Source organism: Pimephales promelas, chromosome 20, assembly GCF_988280905.1.
Source record: "Pimephales promelas chromosome 20, fPimPro1.hap1.1, whole genome shotgun sequence".
Lineage (NCBI taxonomy): Eukaryota > Metazoa > Chordata > Actinopteri > Cypriniformes > Leuciscidae > Pimephales > Pimephales promelas.
The window spans coordinates 10,924,482-10,951,400 of record NC_142788.1 but is presented as its reverse complement, the minus strand read 5'-3'; the positions used below and the strand labels follow the sequence as shown (position 1 = coordinate 10,951,400).

The window sequence follows — 26,919 nt, the reverse complement described above, 5'->3', positions numbered from 1 at the left end:
TGTATTAACACAAGTGTAATAAAATACATTTTATTAAAAAAAAAAGATAAAGACGAGTAAATCAAGATACAGTAACTACTGAATTAATACAATGAATGATAAAGGAATAAAGTGCACAGGATGTATAAAATACAAGTGATTAAGTGGGTTGTGGCTATGGCAGAGATATATTATCCTATGGGAAGATAGATGGTTATTCCTCTGAAACTAATAAGGTGAAGACCCTTATTATAGCTACATCAAACAAATGAAATGAATAAAATATTATTTGTCATTCACTATCAATTACCTCGAATGTAAAATCATATACTGAGCTATGATTTCATATACCAAAAGCTCAGACCTGGTAATGTCTCAATGGATGATCTGGAGAAGCTGTGTCTGTTAAAAGGGTACGCTTATCCTTTTCCAATGAGGAGGAGAAGGCAATTTGGCACTTCTCAATTCCAGTGCTGTGATTGGCTGCTAGCCCTCCCTTCTTTCCCCCGTGGAACTCATTTGCATAATCTAAAGCACACATACAGTGTCTTTAAAGTTTTACATATGCATTTCTCACTTTCCAAACCACCACCAGAATACCTTTGGCAATATTCAAAACAAGATGGAAAAAGACTGCCATGCAAGCATTCATTTGTAAATTAACAGCTGAATTTGTGTGATATGTTGACCACCGGATAGCTGTCAGAATACTTATTTCTCTAAATATGTTATTTACATAAGTTTCGGATGATTGCGGCCTCCCTTTGTTTCAGCCACTGCTCTTACGTCCAAAAAGTCCTAAAGAATTTTTGTGGTGGTTGGCTTAAACCTTAGGGATTGGTCTTATGATGGGTGCAGGGCAGAAACTGCCTGTGGATCATGGAGAAGTCCTGTCCTTCCCATGCTTGAAGAGTCAGTCAGTTGCCCTAGCGTCCTTATCTGACGGTGTTGGACATTTGTTTGTAATAGTCCACCAAGAAATGTTGCAAACATTTCTCCACTGTTGCAGTACTGCTGACTTACAAGTGCTGCATGGGCGTTATAACTGCTGCTGTGCACATGCAAGAAGAGACCTTTGTTAGTGTAAGTGAATATAACGCCCTCTTGTGGGGGAAACATGCACTTGTCTATCAGTGAAAGCTGTTGAGGTTTAAAAGGTTCGTTCACAGAAAAAAAAAAAATCTTTTATTAATTACTCGCCCTCGGGTCATTCCAAACCCGGTTTAGTGGTTTAGTCCAAATTTTCAGTAATGAACCTCAAGAATGGTTCTTGCTGAAGCTCAAACGTGCTGCGTAACACGAGAATGAACCTCATTGGTTCTTGCTGAAGCTCAAACGAACTGCGTAACATGAGAATCGAGTCTCTTCAGAAAAAAAGTTGACTAAACCACTCAATTCATATGGAGACATTTACACCTCTTTATGAAGTTTTTGAAGCGTCAAAGTGGTAGTTGCGTTGTCAATGGAGGAACAGAAAAAAAAGCACGATTTCATCAAAAAGATCTTCACTTGTGTTCCGAAGACGAACGAAGGTCTTATGGGTTTGGAACGACATGAGGGCGGAGTAATTGATTTAATCAGAATTAAAATTTTTGGGTGAACTAACCATTTAATTCTTCCAAACAATTAACACACCACCCATACTGTTCTATAAGTATGAATTTATTTATTAATTAATTCAACTTACATATCTGACAATTTCAAATAGTGCATTACAATGGAAAAAAGAACCTGTGCTTAACCAAACCTGAGATAAATAGACACACATTATGTGACTATAAATATGTACACACCACACATTTATATATATTAATAAATAATAATAAAGGAATAAATAATTTAATAAATGGTGATATGACAAATAAATAATTTCAATAAATATGCAACGTTGAATAAATAAACTCTTCCATAAATAGAGAATATGCAACTTGTGCGACACCAGCAAATTATATCAGTGAAAGTTTAGCTATTATTCTCCCTGTAAAGCTCATGAATATTTTATGATATGTCATCGGAGCAGGGGGTGACGACTATATAAAGGTCAAGCTTGCAGCAGCGCCTGGTATATCTCTTACTGGACCAGCTTTTAATTTCCTAAACCAGGTTTTACATGAGGACTCGCCTAGCGGAAACTGACTCTGGATCAGCGTAAAGCGTAACTGGTTCAGAGGTCTTGGTGAAGGTCTCCATGCTCTGGCCTTTTGCTTTGCTCCTCTGGATGCCACGAGACCAGACGCTGGTAGCGCTCCTGGCGCTGCTGGTCAGGGTCGACATTAACCCACACACTCCCTGTCCATTTGAAGCCTCGAGTGACCGAGCAGTCGCCGTGGAGAGAGAACTCATCCAACTCTCCAACCCAACCTGATGGAAACGAATGGAGATTTCAACAATGTTGAGTTCATTATTATTCATCACGCATACACTACCGGTCAAAAGTTTGGAATAATTACGAAAATCACCATTGCCATCTGAGAGGTGGTTGTACCACAGTAGAGCAGTTCCAGCTACAGGTTTGACCTTCAGATTTCCCTTATCACAGTACTGCTGAGAGAGATCACCTAAGACCTGAAACACACACACACACACAGATTTTAAGTGAACCCTCAAACACAGCAATAACGTCAAGTGCTTAAGATAGCCATCACAATTCAAGTCTTCTTCCTGTTGCCGCCAGGTTGCTAGGCAACAAGGCTGTTGCCATAGAAACGAGACGTGGCTCACCTCCTCCTCATACGTCCTGTTGTCGGCCACAGGGAAGCTGGTCTCTCCCCCTTCATCCGCCGAGTTCAGATACAGCAGGACCGTCAGATACCTGGGAAATAGAAACACCTGTACTGTATTATGCCGCATCATTATTACGAGTCGGTCAAATTAGATACAAAATGTACTTTAAATGTACCTGCATGCAACTTGGTTGGAGTGATTTGCTGCCAGATGTGTGTGTGCGCAGCTGCTGTCGGGGTTGGGCGGGCTGCTGTCGTGGTGGGCGTGGCTGTGCCCGCCCTGCTCGTAACGGACGACTTCCATTGGCTCGCTGAGATCGACCAGCGACGACGGCAGTCGCGTTACACGTGTCACTCTGGAGAAAAAGAAAGTTTGTCAGTGCGTTTATGTCCAAGTCTGGAGCCATTTAGCCAGACTGATCTGATGAAGTAGCGTGTGTATGACACGCCAATTCGTATTTCCATTTTTGGCGTGCTATCAACACGCATAATCGCTTTTCAGCGGGTTTATGAACACCGTTGACTTAACGTTATTACTGTATATATAAATATATGACTTACCTCAACCCCGTGCCTAAACCTAACCGTCACTGGGGTTAATACCATTTATGACTGTTCCCTTACCATACTAGGAAAGAAAAACATCGCTCCCCAGATATAGATCTACATTTTGCTTTGTTTTGCTCGGACATTTGACGGCGTGTACAGACACGCGGAATGACGCGGACATTAATGGCGTAAACATACACGCAAACACACGGATAGCTCAAAATGCGTCGAGATAACATGCCACTTGACTCGAAATTGGCGTGTATGTTTACGCAAAAGTCATGAAGTCATGTTGATTTAACAGACTTTATCACAGACTCATGTCCTCCTGCGAAGTTCGTATTTACGAGTTGGGAAGTCGCGTTTGCGACGTCAGGTATGTGAGATGGCGGTGTACCTTCTCTTAATTAACTAGTACACACACACACACACACACACACACACACACAAAAAAGGCTTTTAAACTCTACTTCTAGAAAATGAAGAACAAAGGAGTATTGCTTTTTATGCTTGTTACTTATTATATTGTTATAGTACAATGCTTTTATATTTTGTGCATAAAATGCCTTATAATGTCACTGCTAAATACCTATACGTATTGTGGTATTCTGGCATGTTTCTCACTGACAAACCCCCAACTCGAAAAGATCGAGGCTTAAAGAAAATCCAGAGCTCCCCACTTGTATTTATGACTTTGTGGTGGCGTTTAAACTCATAAATACGATCTTTCCAACAAAACAAGAACACACAATTTTACTCAAAGCAAATGTACCAGAACAATACCAGAACCATCTTCCTGGGCTCACCTGGGCTTAAAGGGATATTTCACCCCCCAAAAAAATCGATTCAAATCGTCATCATTTAGTCACACTCAGTTGGACATGGCTGTTAACAAGAGGTAAAAACGATAAAAATAGTACTGTTCCTTTTCTCACACAAACTGCTTGTTTCGTGTCTTAGGCCATCAATGTGTACTTACATTTACGAGTCATTAAATCATGTTTAATTTGGACTTCTCTGCATGCTTTTTGGTGGACCCCCTTAGCCTCCAGTCTATGACTGATAGACAACAACGGTTTTGACCGAAAAATGTCAAAATTGAAACTATTGCGGAAACAAAGACACCTTCATCTTGGATGCCCTTGAGGTAAGCTAAAACATATTAAAAAAAATTTATTTCAAAGTGAACAATCCCTTTAAATCGCATAACTTAATCCAGAGCAGACACTTATCTCGGTTGAGATGTGGCTTGGGAAAGAGTAAAAAAATACACAACGGTCCGTCGCCCAGCCTCTCGGGAACCCAGTGTCGGAGTCGCATGTACCCCATTTACACTTAAAATAACAAGAAAAAACGAATGAAAACTGACTAACTCCAATGCATTTCAATGGACGTGGAAGCAGAGAATGTCCGAGTGTATCGGGTTATCTGCGCACTGTGATTGGCTCATCGCGTTTGAGGGTGTGGCTTAGCCATAGGTTAAATGTGATGGATGGAACCAGGATCCTGAGCTTTAACCACTGCAGCAGCCACCAGACTGCATCACCTGTTTCTGATGCTCCTCAGCAGGTGGTGTGTGCCCTCCCCGAGGTAAAGCCGTGTGTGTGTGCTTCTCTGCCTGACCTCGGCGTTCTCGCCCAAGCCTTGTCCGGCTCCACCGTACTGCAACACTCCCCCACTGACACGCTTAAACTCCTGCAGAGACAGAGCTCCTGCGAACACACACCAGACACCAATCTCAGTCATGCAGCATTAAAATCACATTCTGAATCTTTAAATCGACCATACAATACGAAAATAGTATCAATTGGAATTTAGATTTCATTTTCATGTGCAATGCTAGTTTATTGTTATGTGGTTGCAAGGATGTTGCTGTTGCTTTCCTTCAAGTCCAAATCATTCCTTCCTTTCATCATTCCTTCATTGAAACTCAATGGGATTAGTCAACAAGCAGCATGGTTTTTAGTAATCATTCATTTCGATAACAAAATGGCAAATAGTGCGGGACAAGTTACATGCTAGGGTTTAAGATTTAGGGTTAGGGGTGTGTTTGATTCCTCAACTTTAAATATGAGCAAGGGTAATAGAGATGCTCGTCTCAGCAAACAGCACAAACAAATATTACAGTTGACAATGAACAAGGCGAGAATAAAGAGAATAGCGTTTCTCTATTTTTCTCCTTTACTCGCGGGTCAGTGAGTCTTCACTCTTTCCCCTCCGGAACCGAACCACAGCGGGATGCTCCCCAGACAATAGGGCAGGGGGACCGGAAGAGGGGACACTACCTCGCCGAGTCCGTATTTGAGGCGGATGTGTGTGTGTGTGTAACCCTCATATTAATGAGACTCTAATAGGATCCATCCGGAAGCTGCTAGAAAACATTGCATGTTGTGTCATTGTATCAGACCCACCACTCTCTCTCTTTCACACACACACACACACACACTTAACTTACCAGAAGGGTTGGTCTCAAGCCCGGTGTGGATTTTCCGTAAATTGTATGAGCTCAGCCAAGATCCATCAGTCGAATGGGACAGACTCAAAATCTGTGGCAAAACAGATGCTTTTTACTCTGGGTAAATGTATTTCATTTCTCTCTCTACTTGTCATCCTAGAAAGACAGAGTTCACCCAAAACTAGAAATCGGTCATCATTTACTCACTCGCGTGTCATTTCAACCTGCATGAGATTCCTCCGTGGAACAACAAATGAGATACTAAGCTATCAGAGAAGCACTACAATGTTGTGGCGATATAGCGGAAGCCATTATTCAGTGAAAATATACCAACTCACTCTTAGTTTCACAGAAAGAGGGGGAGCAAAGATATCGGGGTGAGTAAATGATGACAGAAGTTTTGGAGTGATAAATGTAAGGTTGAAGAGCGGCAGTGAGTGTAGGGGACCGTGTCTGACCTCCTCCCTCTGCAGAAGCCCGTCTTGGTTGAGGTCCAGCAGGCTGAAGAGCTCGTCCTGAGTGAGCTGTTCCTCCTGGCTGTCCGGGGCCGTGAGGCGAGCGCTGTGGGTCAAGCCCTTCAGCTGGGCCAGCTGCATCACCACACTGCTCTCCTCCACACTCAGGAACCCCGGGATCTCTGCAACACACAGCAACATGCGGCAGTTAAAAAGAGAGAGAGATCACGATTCTCCCGCGATTATGAACAGACTAATAAACATGTAATTTACTAGAGGTTCTGACAAAATGTTAATTGCTGCAGTCTATTTAAATGTTTAATTAATCTGGATGAATTATTTTTAAAAAATGGCTTGAATGAATGAGTCAATGACTCGTTTGTAAGTACTTTATTGGTTCATTACTGGATGAATCAGAATTTTTTGAATGAATTTCTGGAATAAATGATTCAATGCCAAATACATATTTAACCCCTTAACGCCCACTGTCACAAATATGCTACAAACCGTTTGACTCCACCAGCCGAGATAACGTCTGCATTCCCCCAATGCCGGTTAGTGCATATTCACTAAGGACCTAGGACCTTCGACAAGCACTTGTTTCTAGTGGGACCGCAAAGTGACGGACTTATTTCCTGTTTACCCACGAGGATTACTCCGGTCAGGAACATACCAAATTGACCATTATGCCCGCTGTTGCAGATTTGCAACATACCAAAATTTCGATTTATTTGTTGTGCAAAAGTGAAATTGATAATCTCAACATCTATTTACCATCTTACCATCTAGATTTACCATCTACTTAAAGGCAAAAACACACATAAAACCTTTTTTTTATATACAGCTATATAAATTCAGGCGTTAAGGGGTTAACAATCACTTGTCGCCACCTACTGGTGTAACGATGTAATCAACAATCATTATTTAAAGAGTAACTAAACACTTAACCAACTTTTTTTAGTTAATGATCTGTAAGAATGGATCTTTATTAATACCAGTCATTGATTCGAGTAACTTTTTTGACATTTGTTTATAAAGTGTTCTATTTCTACAATATATGGTGTAAAAGCGTCTTAGTGCTGCCCTCTTCAGGTTGAACGGTGGCTACTGCAGTTGAATTTTCCTATTGGATTTTAGCGGTTCTTCGTGACGTACACAGCTTTCAGCGCGAGCTACGCCCTCGGCAAAATAAAAACCATCTTGTGTCGTCAAAACCACTGTAGGGAGTCAGGAATTGGAATTGCGAGTATTGAAAACGATCAGGATAGAGTGTTTTAGCATCTATTTTGTCCCCTCTATCTCCGCTCGGGTCTGCCCACTTTTTCAGCATTTTCAAATATTGCCAGTGGGTGGAGTCAGGCTCTGACCAGGGGTTTAGTTACCCTTTAAAGCGCCATGTTGCTTTTAATGAATTATACTACTACATACTACCATAGTATGTATTTTTTCCTACTATGGTAGTCAATGGGGAATGAGATCTGTTTGATTAAAACATTCTTCCAAATATCTTCCTTTGCGTTCAGCAGAACAAATAAACACATAGAGGTTTGGAACAACATGAGGGTGGGTGAATACTGACAGAATTTTCATTTTTGGGTGAACTAACCCTTTAGGGGGTGTCAAACGGGCCTCAGGGGTGCTATGGTGGTACGGTCAGAACGCCAGAGCGTTGCTATGTGGTTGCTAGGGTGTTACTTATCAGCTGAAGATCCAGCACACCTCTTAACAATGTGTTCAGAGCATCTTAACAAGCTGACATGATTTCCGAGCATATCCCTGTTTGATCTATTGTAGAAGCAAGTGTCTGTGCGAGTTACACTGATCGAGCGTCAACGAGGGGGAGAACATTATGAGATTAGGCTGAAGGATTAAAGGATCTCAGTCACACTGTGCAGGGCTAATCAACAGACCTTCCCTGCAAACAAGTGCTAATGTCATCAACTCGCATTGGGTGAGAACCATCATTTCCAGGTGAATGTGAGGATGGCTTGAATTGGTAGCAAGAAGTACCAGTCAGTCTGAGGCCAGTTGCACGAACACAGCTACAAAACTAGCAGTTAGCTAGTCTTACTTTTCAGAAAAATATATAGATATATATATCTAACTGGCGCTGTATATATTACAATTTGTTTTATTTAGGTAGTGGTTACATTTTTTAATAGGTAATATAGTGAATAGTGGCCTTTAAGTTGTCAAATCTAATGAACTGCGCCCATCCCCCTCTTTAAGACTCATGGTATTGCCCTGACCCATTGAGAGTGTTAATGAGACTGAGCCATTAATATGTTCTGGTGGGGGCCATTGTTTCTCTGGGATGGGTGAGAGTGCTCCGTGTTTTAGATGGCTGTATATAGGTTTCAGTGTTATCCATCACCGTTATTGTTTCGTGCCATTCAAATGCAGATAACGCATAAACATATAGACGCACGCTCTTCATAAAGCTCTTCCGCATGGTTTGTCTGCGAGAGATGCAGTCTCTCTGACTCATTAGACTGGATGAGGGGAAAGAAAGGGTCCTGGGAATGGAGAGGACAGGAAGTGTGGGCCATTTTTGGGGTGGACATTGTGTGTTGCTCCCAGCAGGGGAAGAACAACTCCTCAGCATCACACACACACACGCACAGACGCGACTCCAGCCCTCTCACACTTACACACTTCCTTTCACACACCTCTGTCACACACAACCCTTCCTCAACTTTACACTCTCACTGTCTGACAACTTCTCATACAGTAAACACAAAAATCAATACCCATCTATCTATCTATATATCTATCTATCTATCTATCTATCTATCTATCTATCTGTCTGTCTGTCTGTCTGTCTGTCTGTCTGTCTGTCTGTCTGTCTATCTATCTATGTGTCTATCTATCTATCTATCTGTCTGTCTGTCCGTCCATCAATCCATCTATCTATCTATCTATCTATCTATCTATCTATCTATCTATCTATCTATCTATCTATCTATCTATCTATCTATCTATCTATCTATCTATCTATCTATCTATCTATCTACATCCATCCATCCATCCATCCATCTATCAGCATGTGAGCACCTCCTCTTCCTAGTGGTTAATCTGTTGTGTTGTATTATCATAATCACACTCTTCAAGGAAAAAAAAAAGAGCAAAAAGGAAGTGTGTGGTACAGTAGAGCTCACTGTTCATCATCTCCAGCAGAGAAACGGAAGAACCGGCAAGTCACACACACACACCCTCCCTAACCAATCCAATCTGAGGGTCTGCAAAGTCCCGCCCTCTCCCAAATGGGCCTCGGGCAGTGGTGTATAAATACACTATTACTGATTTACCCCGACACTACCTTACAGCGACCCTCAACTCTCTCTGGACTATAATGCTGACAGCGTCCGCTCTACTGCTGCTTCTGCTCGGCCCAGGCATCGATGCCAAGCCCAACGGACACTGGGAGCTCCAGGGATCCTCCCGTTGTGTGCCCATCCCAACCAATATGGCCCTGTGCCAGGGTCTGGGCTACAACAGCATGCGGATGCCCAACCTGCTGGGACACGAATCTCCAGCTGAAGCGGTGCAGCAGAGCACCAGCTGGCTGCCGCTCCTGTCCCGAGAGTGCCACCCGCACGCCCGCATCTTCCTGTGCTCGCTCTTCGCCCCCGTGTGCCTTGAGAGGTAAGACTGCCTTCTGACGGTTTCATTGATTAGGAGGAACGATGACCCTCAAGTTACACTTTATTTTAAGGTGTTTTTGTTACACTTTAAGTACTGAGTAATATTAAAGGGATTGCTCACTTTGAAATTAATTTTTTATATGTTTTATCTTACCTCAAGGGCATCCAAGATGTAGGTGTCTTTGTTTTCGCAGTATTTTCAATTTTGATATTTTTAGGTCAAACCGTTCTTGTCTGTCAGTCATATAATGGAGGTATATGGGGTCCTCCTCAAAGAGCATGCATAGAAGTCCAAATTAAACATGATTTAATGACTCGTAAATGTAAGTACACATTGATGGCTTAAGACACCAAACGAGCGGTTTGTGTGAGAAAACGAACTGTATTTATATCGTTTTTACCTCTTGTAACCACAGCACCCACACCCTCAGATCACTTGGACGTGGCTGTGGTAAAACGATAAAAACGATATAAATACTGATCGTTTTCTCACACGAACCGCTCATTTTGTGTCTTAGGCCATCAATGCGTACTTACATTGACGAGTCATTAAATCAGGTTTAATTTGGACTTCTCAGTGCATGCTCTTTGAGGTGGTCACAATAGACCTCCATTATATGGCTGATAAACAAGAACGGTTTGACCTAAAAATATTAAAATTGAAACTACTGCGGAAACAAAGACACCTACATCTTGGATGCCCTTGAGGTAAGCTAAAACATACCAAAAATTAATTTCAAAGTGAACTATCCCTTTATGTAACAACACGTACTTACTATAGAATTAGGGTTTGGTTTTGTTTAGGATTAGTCGCATGTGATAATGCATAATTTACTGTTATCGTATTTAACCCTTTTTAAGGTAACCCTTAAAAATATATTGCGGATATTATTTCAGTCGTGGCCTTTGGTCAATGTTACATGGCATTTAAATCAGTTAAATGCCTGGTGTCATTATCATGCAAATAAGTTCAAATGCTAATGTTAAGTGGAAGTGAAAATCACATGCAAAGAAATTCGTGGAAATGACAAAAGAAATGACAATATAGCAAGACAATGGATTGCATTCATTTATGTCTGATTAAATCAATTCAATTTGATGACAATTATATAAAAGGTTTGAATGTGTATCCCAGTGAATGTGTGTCCCTTTTCAGGATCATTTCACCATGTAGGAGTTTGTGTGTGTCGGTACGGGACAGCTGTGCCCCCATCATGAACTGCTACGGTTACCCCTGGCCCAGAATACTACAATGTGACCAGTTTCCCAAAGATCACCTAATGTGCATTTCCTCAGTTGTGCATATGCAAAACGGCACCAGCAATGAAGGCCGAGGTAAGTAAAGATCTTTTTTTCTACCATACACACACTTTGGGAGAGCCATAAACAAAAACAACGCTGGGTTTCCTCCACCGAACTGGTTCTTGTGTCTGTTTCAGTGGTGCCTCGCGCGAGCTGCACAGACTGCGAGTTAGAGGAGGCCACGTCATCCAAAGAACTGCTCGATCTCTTCTGTAAAAGTGACTTTGGTAAGAAACTAATAAAAGGTTTAAAGGGGTGGTTGATTATGATTTCACTTTTCTAACTTTAGTTAGTGTGTAATGTTGCTGTTTGACAATAAACAACATCTGCAAAGTTACGACGCTCAAACTTCAAAGCAAAGGGAGATTTTTGCTTTTATAGAAATCCCTTTTTAAGGACTACAACAAACGGCTGGTTAGTGACATCACTTACCCTAATATTTACATAAACCCCGCCCCCGGAACACGATTTGTAGATTATCAAGACAGAATATGCTAATCAGTGACTAGAAGATAACCACATGAATTCATCGACTGACCATTCAGAAATGTCCTGTTGCATTCTACATGTTGTCACTTCTTCTTGAGTCTCTCCTTCTTTGTCCGACTCCGGTTTGAACATAAAACGCTAAAAGTTTTTGAGGTAACTGGAGCTGCTAACACAGGAGCTCTTGAAGCTCCACCCCCTGCGCCGGGAGCAGCAGCTCATTTGCATTTAAAGGGACACACAAAAACTGTGTGTTTCTGCTCAGCCTCAAAAAGTGACAATTTTAACATTCTATAAAAAGATATCTGTGGGGTATTTTAAGCTAAAACTTCACACACACACTTCTGGGGACATCAGAGACTTATTTTACATCTAGTGAAAAGGCCCTTATAGAACAGCTTTAAAGGGACACTTTACCCATTTGCATTAAGTTTTGTATCTTTAGAAACCCAGTCATATTTTTGAATGGTCATGGTTTATTCCCTTATTTTCCCCTGAGATGGCAGAAATAAGGATTTAAGTGTTTTACTTCCTGCTTATTATGACGTAAAAATCATCATTTTGCGTCATAATAAGCAGGAAGTCACATTTCATTGAAAAGTGTAGAGACTACAAACATTAACTCATTATTATTTAAGGGTGCGGGACCCACTCACCCTACAGGCCTATTACACATCAGTGGGTGGGACTTCACTTGCAGATACTAAATCAATATCCGCCATCTTGTTTGGAAGCTAAGCTAACAAGCGCTGTGGAGAAGGGAAGTATGATAATGACGGAAGAAACTAAACATGATATGGAAGAAGAGGATTTTGAAATTCTGCTGCTCGAATCCGATGTTCGTGGCTATCTTTACGAGTCGCAGTATAGTGAAGAGCAGCTGAGGCTGATGGAGGAACCGGAGGCGGCTGCTTGTCGCGGTCGAGGAGCCCGGACTGACTCGAGCTGAGGCGGACTGCTGGTACCCGTGCTCTCGTGTGCACTACAAACACAGAAAGAGTCCGTCTGCTGCAGAGAATTTCAACAATGGCAATTTCTCCTGGACGAAATCTCTGAATCAGGCGAGCACACGGACGATTGTGTTGTGATGTGAACCATCCTCGTTTCGCCTGACTGAACATCCAGGTATCATGCAGTAATTCACCATAGAAATAAATACAAACGAGGAGTAATTCACTAATGAGTTTGCCAATGTAACGTTAAAGGGGTTTGTTGTGGTGGGAAGAAGGAGGCGGGAATCAGCGAACATTTAAACATTTTAATAGTAAAATGAACGAATACAAAACGAAAGTATAAGCCAACAGCCCCTCATTGACGACTGATGTCCGCACACAACATAAAATCAGGCCTGTTTCTCTCTCGATCTGCCGTTTATGCTCCCGCTCCTCTGTGAGAGATGCGAGACCGGTCGGTGCGTCTCTTGTCTTTCATTATCACTCACGCCACCGGCCTCGCGCCGTCCTCTCGCGCCGATCTCACGTCCCTCGTCCTGCTCGCCACAGCCAACTAACTAGACATTATGTGTGATATGAATTTCAAACTCTGGTGACAGCTAACGTTAGCCTTGTTGACGAAAGAATGATTTCTCTGATGTGTGCGCAGTTCTGGATTAGTGGGTGTGGCTTGTGGAGCTGTGCAATGTGGTGCATTGTGGGAGTTGTTGTCTTACATAAATATGCCCTTCGGTTATTTTTTTGGTCAAGAGGACACCAAATTCAAAAATTCTTTTACATTTCGACTACATACATGATCCACTTTCAATAAAGATTAATGTTGAAATGGGTGAAATGCTCCTTTAAAGTTGAAACAAACTCATTACTCATCGATTTCCTTCTCTCTGCTAGTGGTTAAAGTGCGTCTATCCAAACTGAACTCCAGTAGTTCTGTCCTGACCATGTTCTCGCTGGGCTCTCGGCTGGAGGTCCTGAAGCACGGGCCGCTGCTGGGAGGGGAAATGAGGAGTCGTCTGACACTGTGGCTGGAGCGAGACGCCACCTGTGTGGGCAACCTGACCCGCAACCATCCCGACGGGGGAACCTTCCTGTTGACGGGCACTGTGACGGGCAAGAGACTGCTAGTCACTAAAGCTTTCAGCTGGGGGAAACGCCCACGGCACCTCAACCAAGCGGCGCGCAAGTGGAAAAGCCATCGGTGTAGAGGGTAGCAGGACGATGAGGGTGTTTAAAAAGGTATCGCAGTGTGTTCATAATGTTGTAAATAATAGAAGATCCTTGAACTATATTTTTAAAGATATTAAACCATTTAAAATGTGTTCATGTGTCCATTTTCTGTCGCAAATCTCAGTGCTACTTTTACATCCATAATTAATGAGTTGAACCCAAAAAGGTCAAGATTTTAAAACATGAAAAGCTGAAACTCACCAAACAGCAGTGGTTTCAAGCTGAGGGTGCGCATGTTATGGGTCCGGTCAGGAACGAGAGACACTCTTTGCACATGCCCAACCTGAGAGGAAAAGACAAAGCATGTAAGTCTCATTAACATTGGATTACACACACATTATAGGGAAGCATCACTCACTCACTGTCTTGTCTTCACTACCAAGGGAATGATGATATTAAGCATTTTTCAACACTTGACAAGCTATAATCTTGGTTATGGGCGTTCCGTTGCCGACAATCTCTGCCTACGGTTCACCAATAACAACTGACTGGGTCATTTGACCAATCGCCGCAGATTCGCGTCACTCAAAGGAAGTGTTTGGGAAAATGAATCGTCGAACGAATCATTTGGGAGTCGTTGAGCAAATCAGTTAAAAATAAATGCATATTATAAGACAGATAAAGTGTTTTTTATCCTTTCATGCACGTTAAACTGTTCTTGCGAACTTCTAAAACAAAAATAGGAACATTTCAAATGCTATGATATGGGCTCTTTAATAATATCAAGACAAATCATATATAAAACTGTGACTATTTAAATTCTGCACTGCAATATATTGTCTTGAAATAATTGAAATAAAACTCAAATAAAATAAACTATTAGACATTTGTAGAGGTGTCCGAGTGCACTCATTCAATCACACAATGCACGGCTTGAGAATACCCATAATGCACTGCGTCTAACCAGAAGATGAATCCTCCATCCATCCATTTTCCAAAACCGCTGGTCCAATGTGGCGACAGCGTAATATCACACAGACTGTGTACATTCCTTTTTACTTGATTTTTTAAATTGTTTAATAAGGTTTATACACGATAGTTTCCATCTTTCCATGACAGTTCCAGATCAATCTTTTCATTACTATCTAAGCTGCCGGTTTGCAAATGATTATTAGTTACAAATGATTATTCAACAGCAAAGTGTCCGAATTCACTCAGTCGTTTTCAAGTGAACTATTTTAGTGGAGTAATGTAGGGAATAGTGAATGCGGGTTTAGGGGGCATTTCAAATACAGCCTTGGTTACTGATTTGGTTTCCCTTGTTATTGATTCCTTTATAATTATGATATTCATAATATCAACTACTATTACATTTAAGGGAGAAGAAGTGTTTTATAAATTACTGTCTTATTATATTATTGTCTTAAATAAAAAATGTATTCACACATCTACAGGCTAAAATTAAACGAAGTAGTGATGAGGGATGCATTATTAAATGTTTAAAAAAATGCACAAAAATATATTTTTAATAATCAATTTATCTATTAAAATAACAACACACTGGCATTTTTTTTTCTCAACACCATTACATTAATTTAACAGGCAAATATATGAATGCTATCACAGAACATGGGAGATAAATAACAATACTCCCTGATGTCTCACATCTTAAAAATGACCTATTTGAGCTGGAAAGGCATAGAATAAAAACACAAGTCCTATAACGTAGTGAATAATGCTCGCATGTCACTTACCCGTATGCCCTCCAGGCGAGGCAGCTGGAAGGAGAGCTCGGGGCTCAGGTTTGGTGAAGGGGTTTGGTGTTCAGGCATGGGTCCTGGGACACTGGCAGTCTTCTCAAGGAGCACATCCTGCTCCCCAGAGCCCGTGTTATAGTGCACATACAGAAGCAGAGCTATGATGTTAATGATGTAGATGTGGAAGAAGGCCATCACCACCACGAAGTAAGCCCTGGAGCAGACGCTGCTCTTCTGGATGTTCATGCGCTCCCGGGCGAGCGGGTGTCGCGGTGGTGGTGGAGGGGGGAAATGATCCATCAACTCCCCCTCGCGCCCGTGCAAACTCTCCCCATACTCACGCATCTCCTCCTAAATCACTGCTCTCCCCCGTGCATTGCCCCGATCTACCCTCTCCTCCTCTCAGCTGATCGGACAACCGACTTTACCTGGTGTGTTACCTGGCGAGCGTTATTATTACACACTACTATATGCCTACATGGCGATTCAGATGCCGATATTGACCATACATTCATAACAAAGGTCCATCGTGTGTGTGGATAAGGGATCTGTGCAGGAATTTCTTCAGGATGAACCGGAGGAAAGATTTAGAACGATGTCAACAGTGTATAACAGCGCTCTTGTAATCCAATGGGCGATTAAATCAGACCAATCATATCATACAGAGAATAGATTCATAAAAGCGAGAGGAGAACCCCCCGCACGACTTCTTTATAAGCGGAGATGGAAAAATAACAACAGCGACAGCGTTTATAATCATCTGTCATTCATCCTTCAAACAACGCGAAGTAACCGACGCTAAGCTAGAACTGACGAGTCAACGGGTCCTTTCAAAATAAAAGCAGGACGTTTTTTTATTTCACTTAATTTTCTTTTTAATACAACTTTGACGTAACTTTACATTAATTACTATTAATACTGTTATTTACTTAAAATTAATTTTATTCTACTTTATTTTATTTATTCGAAAATATGACGTCATAATTTCGTTTTTTCTCTCTCACAATTTCTGTCTTCTAATCTCATAATTAATAATTAATCTAGTATGTCATCATTTTGACGTTTTATTTTAAGATGTAAACGTTTTCGGTATGTCATAATTTACTTTGTATCTTATAATTTCGACTTTTTATGTCATAGTTATGACAAAGATAGTCAAAAGTATCACAATTATTATTTAGTATGAGGTTTTATGTTATCGTTTTTTAAGTAGTATATCTTAATTCAGATTTAAATAATTCAGATTTTTTTTGTTGTTGTTATCAGGCGAAAAATGGGCTTCCACAATATTATTTAAACAATTTTATCCAGCGCTTTACTATATAATTTATTATTGACAAGTACTCAAAACATTTTGAGCAAGCTTGAAGTAATGCTGTTGATCACTGATGATTTTGCATTATTTGCTCTGAGCTTGAAACTTGAAACGGAAGCTCTAGAAAAGTCCATGGATTGCGAGGGGCGTGGTTTGAGGCCCCGCCCACCCGTGACACCATCACAACCACCAGAACAGAACATCGGGAGAACATACCAGAAAACCTCTGAGCAGACGCTGACTATCACACACTCACAGCCGCCAAAGTCATGTAAGTGTGAGCTCTATGTTGAATATATGTGATCAGATTTATGTGAAATACAGTTTGCTAGTGAAACCAGCAGCACAAAATAACTGTGTAGACTGTGAAGCTTATCGCTAGCCAGCATTAGCTACTTCCGCACGACTCATTCACTCCTCTTGTAGTCGTTAAACTAACGTTAGCAACTCAGTGAAACCCCCTGCAGGGGAACGCAAGATTTAAAAAGCTAAATTTAAAAGCTTTAGGTCCAGAACTCTGTAATATACGTTGAAATGTGTAACAATATGGTATAAGTATAAGTTGGCGCGTTACAGTTAGCCTGAAAAAAGGTCACCAATGTTAGCATTTAGCGCCCTTTTCCCACCCAAATACAGTTAATAAATACACACATCTTTGTAAAATGTATGTTACTATCGACGAACTCGTTGAAAGAGTAGCTGAAGTTAGGGGAGTTTATTGGTTTCTAATTCGGTTAAATGCGCGCTCCGCCTGCACGTGCTGCAGGGCCAGAGAGCTGGAGTGTGTGTGTGTGTGTGTGTGTGTGTGTGTAAGTGAGTGAGTGTGTGAGTGATTGAGGGAATGAATGAAAGAAAGAACACACTCATAACACTCACTATTCAGTGAGCACACTGCAAGAAGACAGCGATTATATCTGAACCATCAAGAGTCTGTCCTTCAACAGCTCTGTGCTTATTAACGATAATCCTTGATTTTATTTCAATGGCCTGAGTATCTCCACAAACTATATATATATATATATATATATATATATATATACATACATATATGTATATATATGTATATATGAAGATAAATATATATAAGCTGTGTCCTAATCATATTTTCCATCAGTTATTAATTTTGGTCCTATGGACATGTACAGTTTGAGAATTGAACTCTGAACTCAACCTTTGTTTAGTAGTGTTTACTTGTGTCAAGAATTTGATACACCAGGAGCAGTAACAGGCGGCAGATTGAAGTGCTGTGTCACAGATGTCCATGACACCTGCTCATTGCAGATCTAATTTATTTGTTGAATGAACAATCAGGTTTTCTGTACCTCATCTGCTGCTAATAATATTTGTGGGAAATCGTTTTGACAGCCAATATTTAAATTAGTGATCGAATGAAGTTTCATTGCATGATGCTAATACCGATGTCTAGAGAATCAGGTGAACAGTGCTATATTTGAATTATATTTTGTCAGTTGTACAACTGTTGAAACAGATTAAGGCAAAAAATATTATTAAAATATATTCAATGCATTTAAGTCTAAAAATAATTAGTAGTTGCTTCATCAACTAAATACAAATTCCATATAAGCAATGGGCTTTATGCACAGCTCCACTACTTCCTGAACTTAAGCCAGCTCCTTGTTTCCTGTCTGCCCTTATTGGCCAAACTTGATTAATTCAGGTGTGTCTGACCTCAGTAGTCACAAAAATAATAATCAGGCACACCTGAATTAATCAAGTTTGTCCAATAATGGCAGACAGGAAACAAGGAGCTGGCTGAAGTTCAGGAAGTAGTGCAGCTGGGCATAAAGCCAATTAGACACTATTATTGGAATAAGTCATAAAACATATAGTGGTAACTCATTATCACTCACGTTCAAAAGTTTAATGTTTGTGAAAAAAGTCTATTCGGCTCACCAAGGCTGCTTTTATTTGATCAATAAAACAGTTATATTGTGAATTATTAGGCCTATTTCAATTTAAAGTAACTTTTATATGTGAATACATTTTAAAATGCACTTTATTCCTGTGATAAAAGCTGAATCTTCAGCATCATTACTCCAGTCTTCAGAGTCACATGATCCTTTAAAATGATGATTGGATGCTTAATTAAACGTAGATACATTTTTTTAACGAGTTCAAATGAACAGCTTTTATTTGAAATGGAAATCTTTTGTAGCATTATAAAAGTCTCTACTGTTGTTTTTGATCAACTTTATACATCCTTGATGAAAAAAAAATTATAATTTTTGTTTATAAAAACGTACTGACCCCAAACTTTTGAACCGTTGTCATGCAAGTTGAACTGTAGGAAATTAGGAAATCTGTGACAATTTATTTTGCCTAATTTATTGATATTTTAAAATTATCACTATATCGGTTATAGCATGAAAAAGGCAGATATTTCAAACCCATGGTTTATTAGTTAACTGCGGGAAGGCACCCAATTGTATAATGTCTGTTGCACAATCCAACCTTATTCACTGGGTAAAATAATTAAATACTTTCTAAAACAAAATGAAAACGGTACAAAATATTAGGGCTGTGAAACGATTAATCGCATCCAAAGTAAAAGTTTGTGTTTGCATAATACATGTGTGTGTAGTGTGTATAATTATTTTGTATATATAAATACTTACATATGCATGTATACATTTAAGAAAAATTAAATCAAATATTTATATTTATGTACAATATACATTTTGTGTAAATATATATATATATATATACATGCAAATATTGTATACATGTATGTGTGTGTATTTATATATACAAAATAATCATACACACTACACACACATATATTATGTAAACACAAACTTTTATTTTGGATGTGATTAATCGCGATTATTCGTTTCACAGCCCTAAAAAAAAACGCAGTGCTTGACAATACAGACTCCCCGCGGCCAGCGTGAAAGACGATCGGCACAACTGACTGAAATCACGGTCCTGGTCAGGCCAGTGCTGCATCTTCAAGAAAGTGTATCCTTAAATTCAAGCGCAAGAAGACACAACAGAGAGTTCGATTCTCTTTCAACTCAAGTTTTGCGTGCCCGGAAAGCTGCGTTTTAGACGGAGCAGAAATATGGAATTGAGTTCTCTTCTAATTCACACAAAATTATATCAATATGCTCATCTTAGCGGGTGTCTTTTGTAAACATTGTCAGTTATATCTTAAATGAACAGAATTGTAATTTTGTACCAGTATATTGGATCTGTGCATTCGGTTTTAAAGTGACAACAAAAGACACAAAAATCACTTGCTACTCTTCTTGACTAAATGACTTAAAAATATCTGTATCGTCATACACCAATAGTTGTTTCTTAAAAACGATAACCGTATCGGCCAAACTTTTTTTTTTTTTTACAGTCTCACCGGTGCATCCCCACAATATGTACTATTTTTCAAGTATGTGAGGCTAGTGTTTTCAACAATATATGGAAAAACGTGTTTGATTTTGAAACGCCTCTCGGGCATGAAAGTGCAGGTGCTATTTCTTTGAATGGGGAAACTTAAAAATCTACAAAACTGCTCGGCAAGGTTACTATTAAATTTCCTCTTTGAAATCACCTATGAAAACTGTATCTAAACGCTCGAAACATGACAAAAAAAACAGCATTTTTCAGGCTTGGCCAAGCTTATGTGCAGTCCTAAAGGCATGTCTCAGACCACATCGGCACTTCGGCAGCGGAAATGATGCAAAGACTTTTCCAAATGCCGATTGGCTCATTTCTTTAGAAGGCGGGACTTATTCCACCATACTGCGTGTTGCACTTTCTCTCATTCACAAGTAGTCGGAGTGAACCATCTTTCTATAAAGTCTTTGATATAACCATAGAATATCAGCTGATTGATTTGACATGTTCTATCCAAGATTATCATTTCTTTACATAAAATGTTTGTCGCTGAATTATTCGATCTATAATTTAAATTTCCTCCTCAGGCAACCAGCATCTGCTAAGTGGTACGACAGACGAGACTCTGTCTTCATTGAGTTTTTGGTGGAGGACAGCAAGGATGTGAAAGTAAATTTTGAAAAGTCCAAATTTGGGTTCAGGTATGTTGTAATTTCAACATCTATGTAAATCAACAAAAGCTTCTTATCATCATTGCTTTAGACTGTAGTCTGAATGTTTTGTGGATTAGCTAATGGTGTCTTCTGTGCTCTTCTTCAGTTGTCTCAGTGGGACGGATAATACGAAGCACTCAAATGAAATTGACCTTTTTGGATCCATCGATCAAGAGGTGAGTTTAGCACACAATTGAGAGATCATATTTCAGATGATTTGCTATAGTTGATTGTACATTTCAGGATAAGGATGTTTTGTTTTTTGTTTCACTTTCTATTCTCAGGCGTCCAAACATAAGCGTACAGACCGGTCGGTCTTGTGCTGTTTACGGAAAGCAGAGCCAGGGAAATCCTGGCCTAGGATAACAAAAGAAAAGGCAAAGGCAAGTGTATAGTTGTTGCTTTATTTGGAATTAAAATGTTTTATTTGATTAACAACTTTAGGACATTTATCTTCACAATATCAAACTCAAAGTTAAGTGTGTATTTTAGTGCTCATTTAAAATAGTAGTCGGCCGATATTTGACATTTTGGCAGTTTGGTCAATATATTAGAGATTTTATTTTTTGAGGGAGCATCAGACTTTTATTTTGACGTTGTTAATATTTTGATAGACTGGATAGACTGTTGAACAGAGAAAGTAAATTTTATATGAAAAAGTGTTATAGCCCTTTGCTTTTATATTATTATTTTATTACTTTTATATTATTATCAGTAACCAGACAGTTTCTGGTCTTATTGACTACCATAGTATATATTTCCTACTATGGAAGTCAATGGGACCAGAAACCATCTGGTTACTGATAATCTTCTAAATATCAGAAAATCGGCTGCATGGATTCGAAAACAGTAAAACTCAACTGTTTAACTCTGAGGGAGTTATAAAATGAGCCTATTTCCAAAAAAAAGTGGAGTATCCCTTTAAGTGTATCAGATAACTTGTGTAAAAATTATTAGTTAATGGTATCAGCCTTTAATATCGGTGCATCAATACATAAGCCCCTTTCACACAGCGCGTTGATCCCGGGAAATTGCAAGAACGCCTTCTGTGTGAACGCAAACACGACCCGGGATTGATACCGGCATCGATGCCGGGTTGGGGACCTATTAACATTGCCGTAATCAGTCCCGGAACGTGTGCTGTGTGAACGAAAGCCAGGACCAATGCCGTAAGGGGTGTGTCATAGTGATGACGCTCGTGCCGTCGCGCGACTCTGTTGCTCTTAGAAGAAAATTTGTGTTCGTCATCAACAAAGAAAAGACGAACAAATGTCTGCGAACTGGAGCGAAGCAGAGACAAGGAGCTCCTCACTATCCGTGCTGAAGCTGAGATCGTTCACCAACTTTGTGGCGCGTGTACATGTTTTCGACGCGTACGTTACACGTCTCATCCTGACGTCATGTGTCTTTCCGGGATCTTTACGGGTTGTGTGTGAACGCACTCACAGATCCCGGAAAATCACTGGCAGTGTGTATGAACCAAAATCAAACAATCCCGCGACAAATACCAGGTCACATTATCCGTTTATTTTCTGGAATCTCTGTGTGAAAGGGGCTTTAGTGTTGACTTGGTTAAGACACAACTTAATTTTTGTCTTATTTTGTCTACAGATCAATTGGCTCAGTGTCGACTTCAACAACTGGAAAGACTGGGAGGATGATTCAGAGGAAGATGTGGCCAACTATGATCGCTTTTCAGAGGTTTGTTCTTTTTAGTTCCAAAATAGTTATTTACCTTCTCAGCAGTATTCCCAATTATTATGGGAATTGTGTGAGGAATATGTCTAATTAATGTGTTGTTCTGACATGATTTGTTGGTTTTAGATGATGGGCAACATGGGAGGAGAGGATGATTTACCTGATCTAGATGGAGCAGATGAGGTGAGATTTAAAATCATCCCAAACCTGTATGACTTCCGTTCTTCTGACATCAAATATATTTTGTCCATACAAATAGGTCCATTGTTGGGCTGTATCCCATTGACTTTTTAGTTCGTTAAAATATCTGATTATTCAACTAGTCAGCCTCAAGGAAGCCGTGTATAATTAGGCTCATTTAGGGCGGGTCACATCCAGTCAGATGCGGTTCTTGAGGGGGTGGAACGGGACGGGACAGAGTTCTCAACACACTTTTAACTGTTGATTATTTTCTTTTCAGGAATCAGCTGATAGTGATGATGAAAGTAAGTTTTCCTCTTTTTTCTAGCTTATACTTTCAGTTCATTACTCTTTTAAAAAGGGGTAGTTCACCCGAAAGTCATGATTTACGTCATTTACTTTTTTCATTTGACTGTTTTAGGTATAGTCTTAATTTTTTGCTACCCATTTCAAGTCATCTAAATCTAATCAACTCTTCCAAGCTTTAAAATGTACATAAAGACAGTAAACAATCCAAATGAAACGAGTTGTTTAGTCAAAGTCTTAATGAAATTGATTAATATGAATATATTTAATTTATTCACATACAATCACTGATCAATGCACATACATTGAGCATATCAAATATAGAAAACAGAAGCTCAACTGTACTTGCTTGACATGTGAGACCAGAAATTTCCCTTCTTGTCATTCCTAACTTGAATGACGTTCATCTATTGAATGTGAAAGGCGAATCCGAGTAATTGAGAACGTCCTGGGGTCTCATTTATAAAACTGCGCGTAGGATCCTTACTAAAGTATGCATGCGCCCGAAAGCCAAAAATGGTGTATGCCAAAAAATATTCAGATTTATAAAACCGTTCGTACGCTAGAAACTGCACAGAATTCACTTTACAAATCCCAGTCAGCCGAAGATTGTGCGCACATGCGTCTCCTCCCCGAAATAACCATATATGGAGATATGCATATCCTCATCTGCATATCATTTGCATATGATTATTCATCCACGTGATACCATGTTAAAGTATGAGATGTTAGGAAAATATGAAATGCAGATGTGCCGTGTCACAATAAATTATTCTTATTTATTTATTTTTTTTAGTAGCCTATAGCCTTGCTTTTGAATGAATAAATCAAATAGTGTAAAATACATTTCAGAGAAATATTTTCTCAATCTTTTTCAAATAGTATTTTTAATTAATTTATATTTTTAATGGAAACAGATTAGCAATTATCTCACAGCATGCCAGAGGGAAAGTGTTCAAAAACATTGCATCCACAACCAATATAAATTTCTATTTATTGAATATAATTTTTTTTGTAACTTCTCAGTATTGATTTCATGTAGTTTAAGTGTTAAACTCCATTACTGAGAATGTTTTATTTATTTATTTTATATATATCAGAAGTACAACCTGGTGAGTTCCTTGTGAAAGTGTGAACTTCAGTCCACATTCATTGTCACTGCAAGAAGAGCAGACGTTACATGTATACAAGCACATTATGGGTTTTCTTAATTAGTGTTTTACAAAAGAAACTTAAAAGTTGGAACAAAATGAGACTAAAGCCCAAAGTACATTGCCTGACTGTCCACACACTGACCCTGTGACAACTTTTTGTTCCTTTCCTTCATCATGTCTGTGTTTCCCCCCCCCCCCCCAGAAATGCCAGATCTGGAATAAGCGGCTGGCACATTGTGGACAGACAGAGGAGGAGGGGGATGACATGCGAAGGAAAAGAGCGGTCATCTGAATGGTACATGATCTGAAAGGGAGCAAAGCTGAATTGATTGAGATCAGTGGATTCGTAAGCATCACCTCTGTCCACTCCGTGGCTGCGTCCAGAAGATCGACTTCTGTTGGGAGTTTATATGCATATTGTTGTACAGAGCTTCGTCGTCCCTCTCCTTATGAGCAGTCCTGGCTTTTTCCTTTTTTTTTTTTGTTTTCTTTTAATCTGTACTAAAACATGATGTATACTTCAACTGTTTGGAAATACTGCACTGTATTCATATTTTTTCAACTGATAAGCAATAGATGTAATGAAAGGTTTCTTTTTTATTGTGAGGCATTGAAATTAAAATGAAAAGTGACAAACTTTGCCGAGGTGAAGGTAGTTTGTGTCTTGTAAAATCTGTATAGTGGACGACCTTGTGATAAAGCGTAAGAACTGTGAGTAGCAGTTTTTAGACATAAGACCCACCTCCCTAACATACTTCAGTCATCTCTAACGTTAGCCCTCATGTCTTTTGACGTAGTACCAGATTTGTTGGTGGTTAATATTTTTTGCTGACTCCCTCTGAAATTATCCCGAAGTCTATATTGGCATTGTATTTGCTATTGGACTGTTAATGTCTTTAATATTATGACTGCAGTATGATGTCTTTACTGGGAAACAGAAAGGTAATGTATGTTTCAGATCAAGTCTAAAACAAAAAGACCAAATAAGTTTGCACTATCAAAAAATTGGGACTGTTTTGTGCACATTTTTTTTTTGTTTTCAAAAGAAAAAAAGCTTTCAATTTTTGTCTACGTATTTCTAATAAACTGCTCAATGCTCACCTTTTCATTTTGTCTTCAAAACTGTTAAATGGGCACTTTAACCATAAGAAGAAAAAAAGAACTCTTTTGGAATTTCTAATTTTGGAATTTTGTTTTTTTGTATGACACGAGGATGAGTAAATGGTGACATGTTTCGTTTCTGGGTGAATTGCCAAAAATGTAATTAGTTAGCGGTTAAATATTTTATTCAGTTAAAATGTGTAAAATGACTAGTTTAGATGCCCTTTCAATGTACAGGATTTGAAAATAGTCAGTGATTATAGGGTAATAGTCAGGCAACCAGGATTCAAGTAACTGTTCAAATGCATAATAGTGATAAAACACATTAGCAAGGGAAGTTCCAGTGGGCCCAAATGAGTTTTTACCATAGACAGGTTTTTACCAGCAACTCCGTATTTCCAGTGGCGTACTTCATAATCATCAGCACCTCGCCTTCTTTTTTTTTCTTCTTTTTTTGCAACATTATGCCGTCAGGTCACTCGAGGGAGGTACTATAACAGGTTCATAAAAATGCACGCGCTCGCCCAATGACTACATGCGGACTCGGATACTTCACACGAGCCGAGGATGTGTCCTGTCTGTGCATAATTTTCTACCATGTTAGAATTGTGGCCACCTACAGTGATTTCATATGTTATGTTTGCCTTAATATCGGATGAATGACATGGCCTCGGTTCTCCCTCTCCGTAGCGGACCATCACTTCCTACCGCCGCATTCTGGCTGCGCATCCATTCGGCTCCAGACTGACGATCAGCGCGCTCTGGGTCCTAAAGCCGGACTCTTTCCGTTCCACTCTGCGCTCTACTCGTTATCCTTGACGTCTGCTCCAGTAGCATGTTCCCATAGTGTTGGCCCAAATCCGACCCACAACTGGTATGCGTGGAATCCACACGCACCAGATGTGGTCCGGAGGGACACAATGTTGCTGTCTGGGTTGTTTGGGTATATAAAATATGAGTAAGTTTTATTAAAATGGATTGTGAGAATTTGATCGTAATTACAACTGGAGCACATTTACACGAAAAAGATATACAAAAAAAAAAAACGTAAAAAAAATTCCTTTGCGTTTTTTACGTACAGATGAACCATTGTCAAAATAACACATTCTCATCCCAAGACGTCATCTAACTGACGCTTTGACCATATGTCAACATCCGATGTTTTAAGGCACCTAAAACTGACGTTAAAGATGTTGACGTATGGTCAAAGCGTCAGTTAGATGACGTCTTGGGATGTGAACAGGCCGGTCAAAACGATCCCCGTTCACGCGGATCCGCAGACTTTGTAAAGAAACACTACACCTTCTGAACACATAATAGCATGATTCGCCTGACGTGAAGTTCATGTTTTTGTAGTTTAGGCTACGCAGAGATAGATGATAACGGTAACGTTTTATAATAACTTGCACTTTGAAACACATTTTCAAAAGTTTGTGTTTCCAGGGCACCAAAACGCTGTTATCGTGTTTAATGAATGGCCAAAACACAAATCATTTATTTACTATTGGCCGACACTGGTCATGTGTGTGATGCTGGCCAATAGTGAGCCTACGTTCTGACATACAACCCAGAAGCGCTGTGCTGTTACACACATAAGAAAATTAATAGTTGAATGAAGTTGTTTTTTT

At 39.7% G+C, this 26,919-nt stretch overlaps 3 protein-coding genes across 3 annotated transcripts; 2 read left to right on the top strand and 1 right to left on the bottom strand.

The window, feature by feature from the left end:
• Positions 1-1,620: 1,620 nt before the first annotated feature.
• Positions 1,621-16,275, bottom strand: p4htma (prolyl 4-hydroxylase, transmembrane a). The gene is made up of 9 exons (XM_039669956.2): positions 15,468-16,275; positions 13,975-14,056; positions 6,165-6,343; positions 5,707-5,797; positions 4,798-4,963; positions 2,879-3,058; positions 2,701-2,791; positions 2,439-2,544; positions 1,621-2,340 (listed from the first exon to the last, which is right to left on the bottom strand). Exons 1-9 carry the CDS (start codon positions 15,813-15,815, stop codon positions 2,144-2,146), a joined length of 1,440 nt encoding a protein of 479 aa, XP_039525890.2. The 5' UTR covers positions 15,816-16,275; the 3' UTR covers positions 1,621-2,143.
• LOC120478159 (secreted frizzled-related protein 5) lies at positions 9,439-14,083 on the top strand. The gene is made up of 4 exons (XM_039669957.2): positions 9,439-9,806; positions 10,962-11,140; positions 11,245-11,334; positions 13,438-14,083. Exons 1-4 carry the CDS (start codon positions 9,514-9,516, stop codon positions 13,755-13,757), a joined length of 882 nt encoding a protein of 293 aa, XP_039525891.2. The 5' UTR covers positions 9,439-9,513; the 3' UTR covers positions 13,758-14,083.
• A 655-nt stretch (positions 16,276-16,930) lies between the features above and the next one.
• Positions 16,931-24,830, top strand: ptges3b (prostaglandin E synthase 3b (cytosolic)). The gene is made up of 8 exons (XM_039669953.2): positions 16,931-17,056; positions 20,727-20,840; positions 20,959-21,028; positions 21,137-21,235; positions 22,464-22,553; positions 22,677-22,733; positions 23,011-23,035; positions 24,393-24,830. Coding segments are annotated over exons 1-8 (477 nt in total). The 5' UTR covers positions 16,931-17,054; the 3' UTR covers positions 24,413-24,830.
• The last annotated feature ends 2,089 nt before the right edge of the window (positions 24,831-26,919 follow it).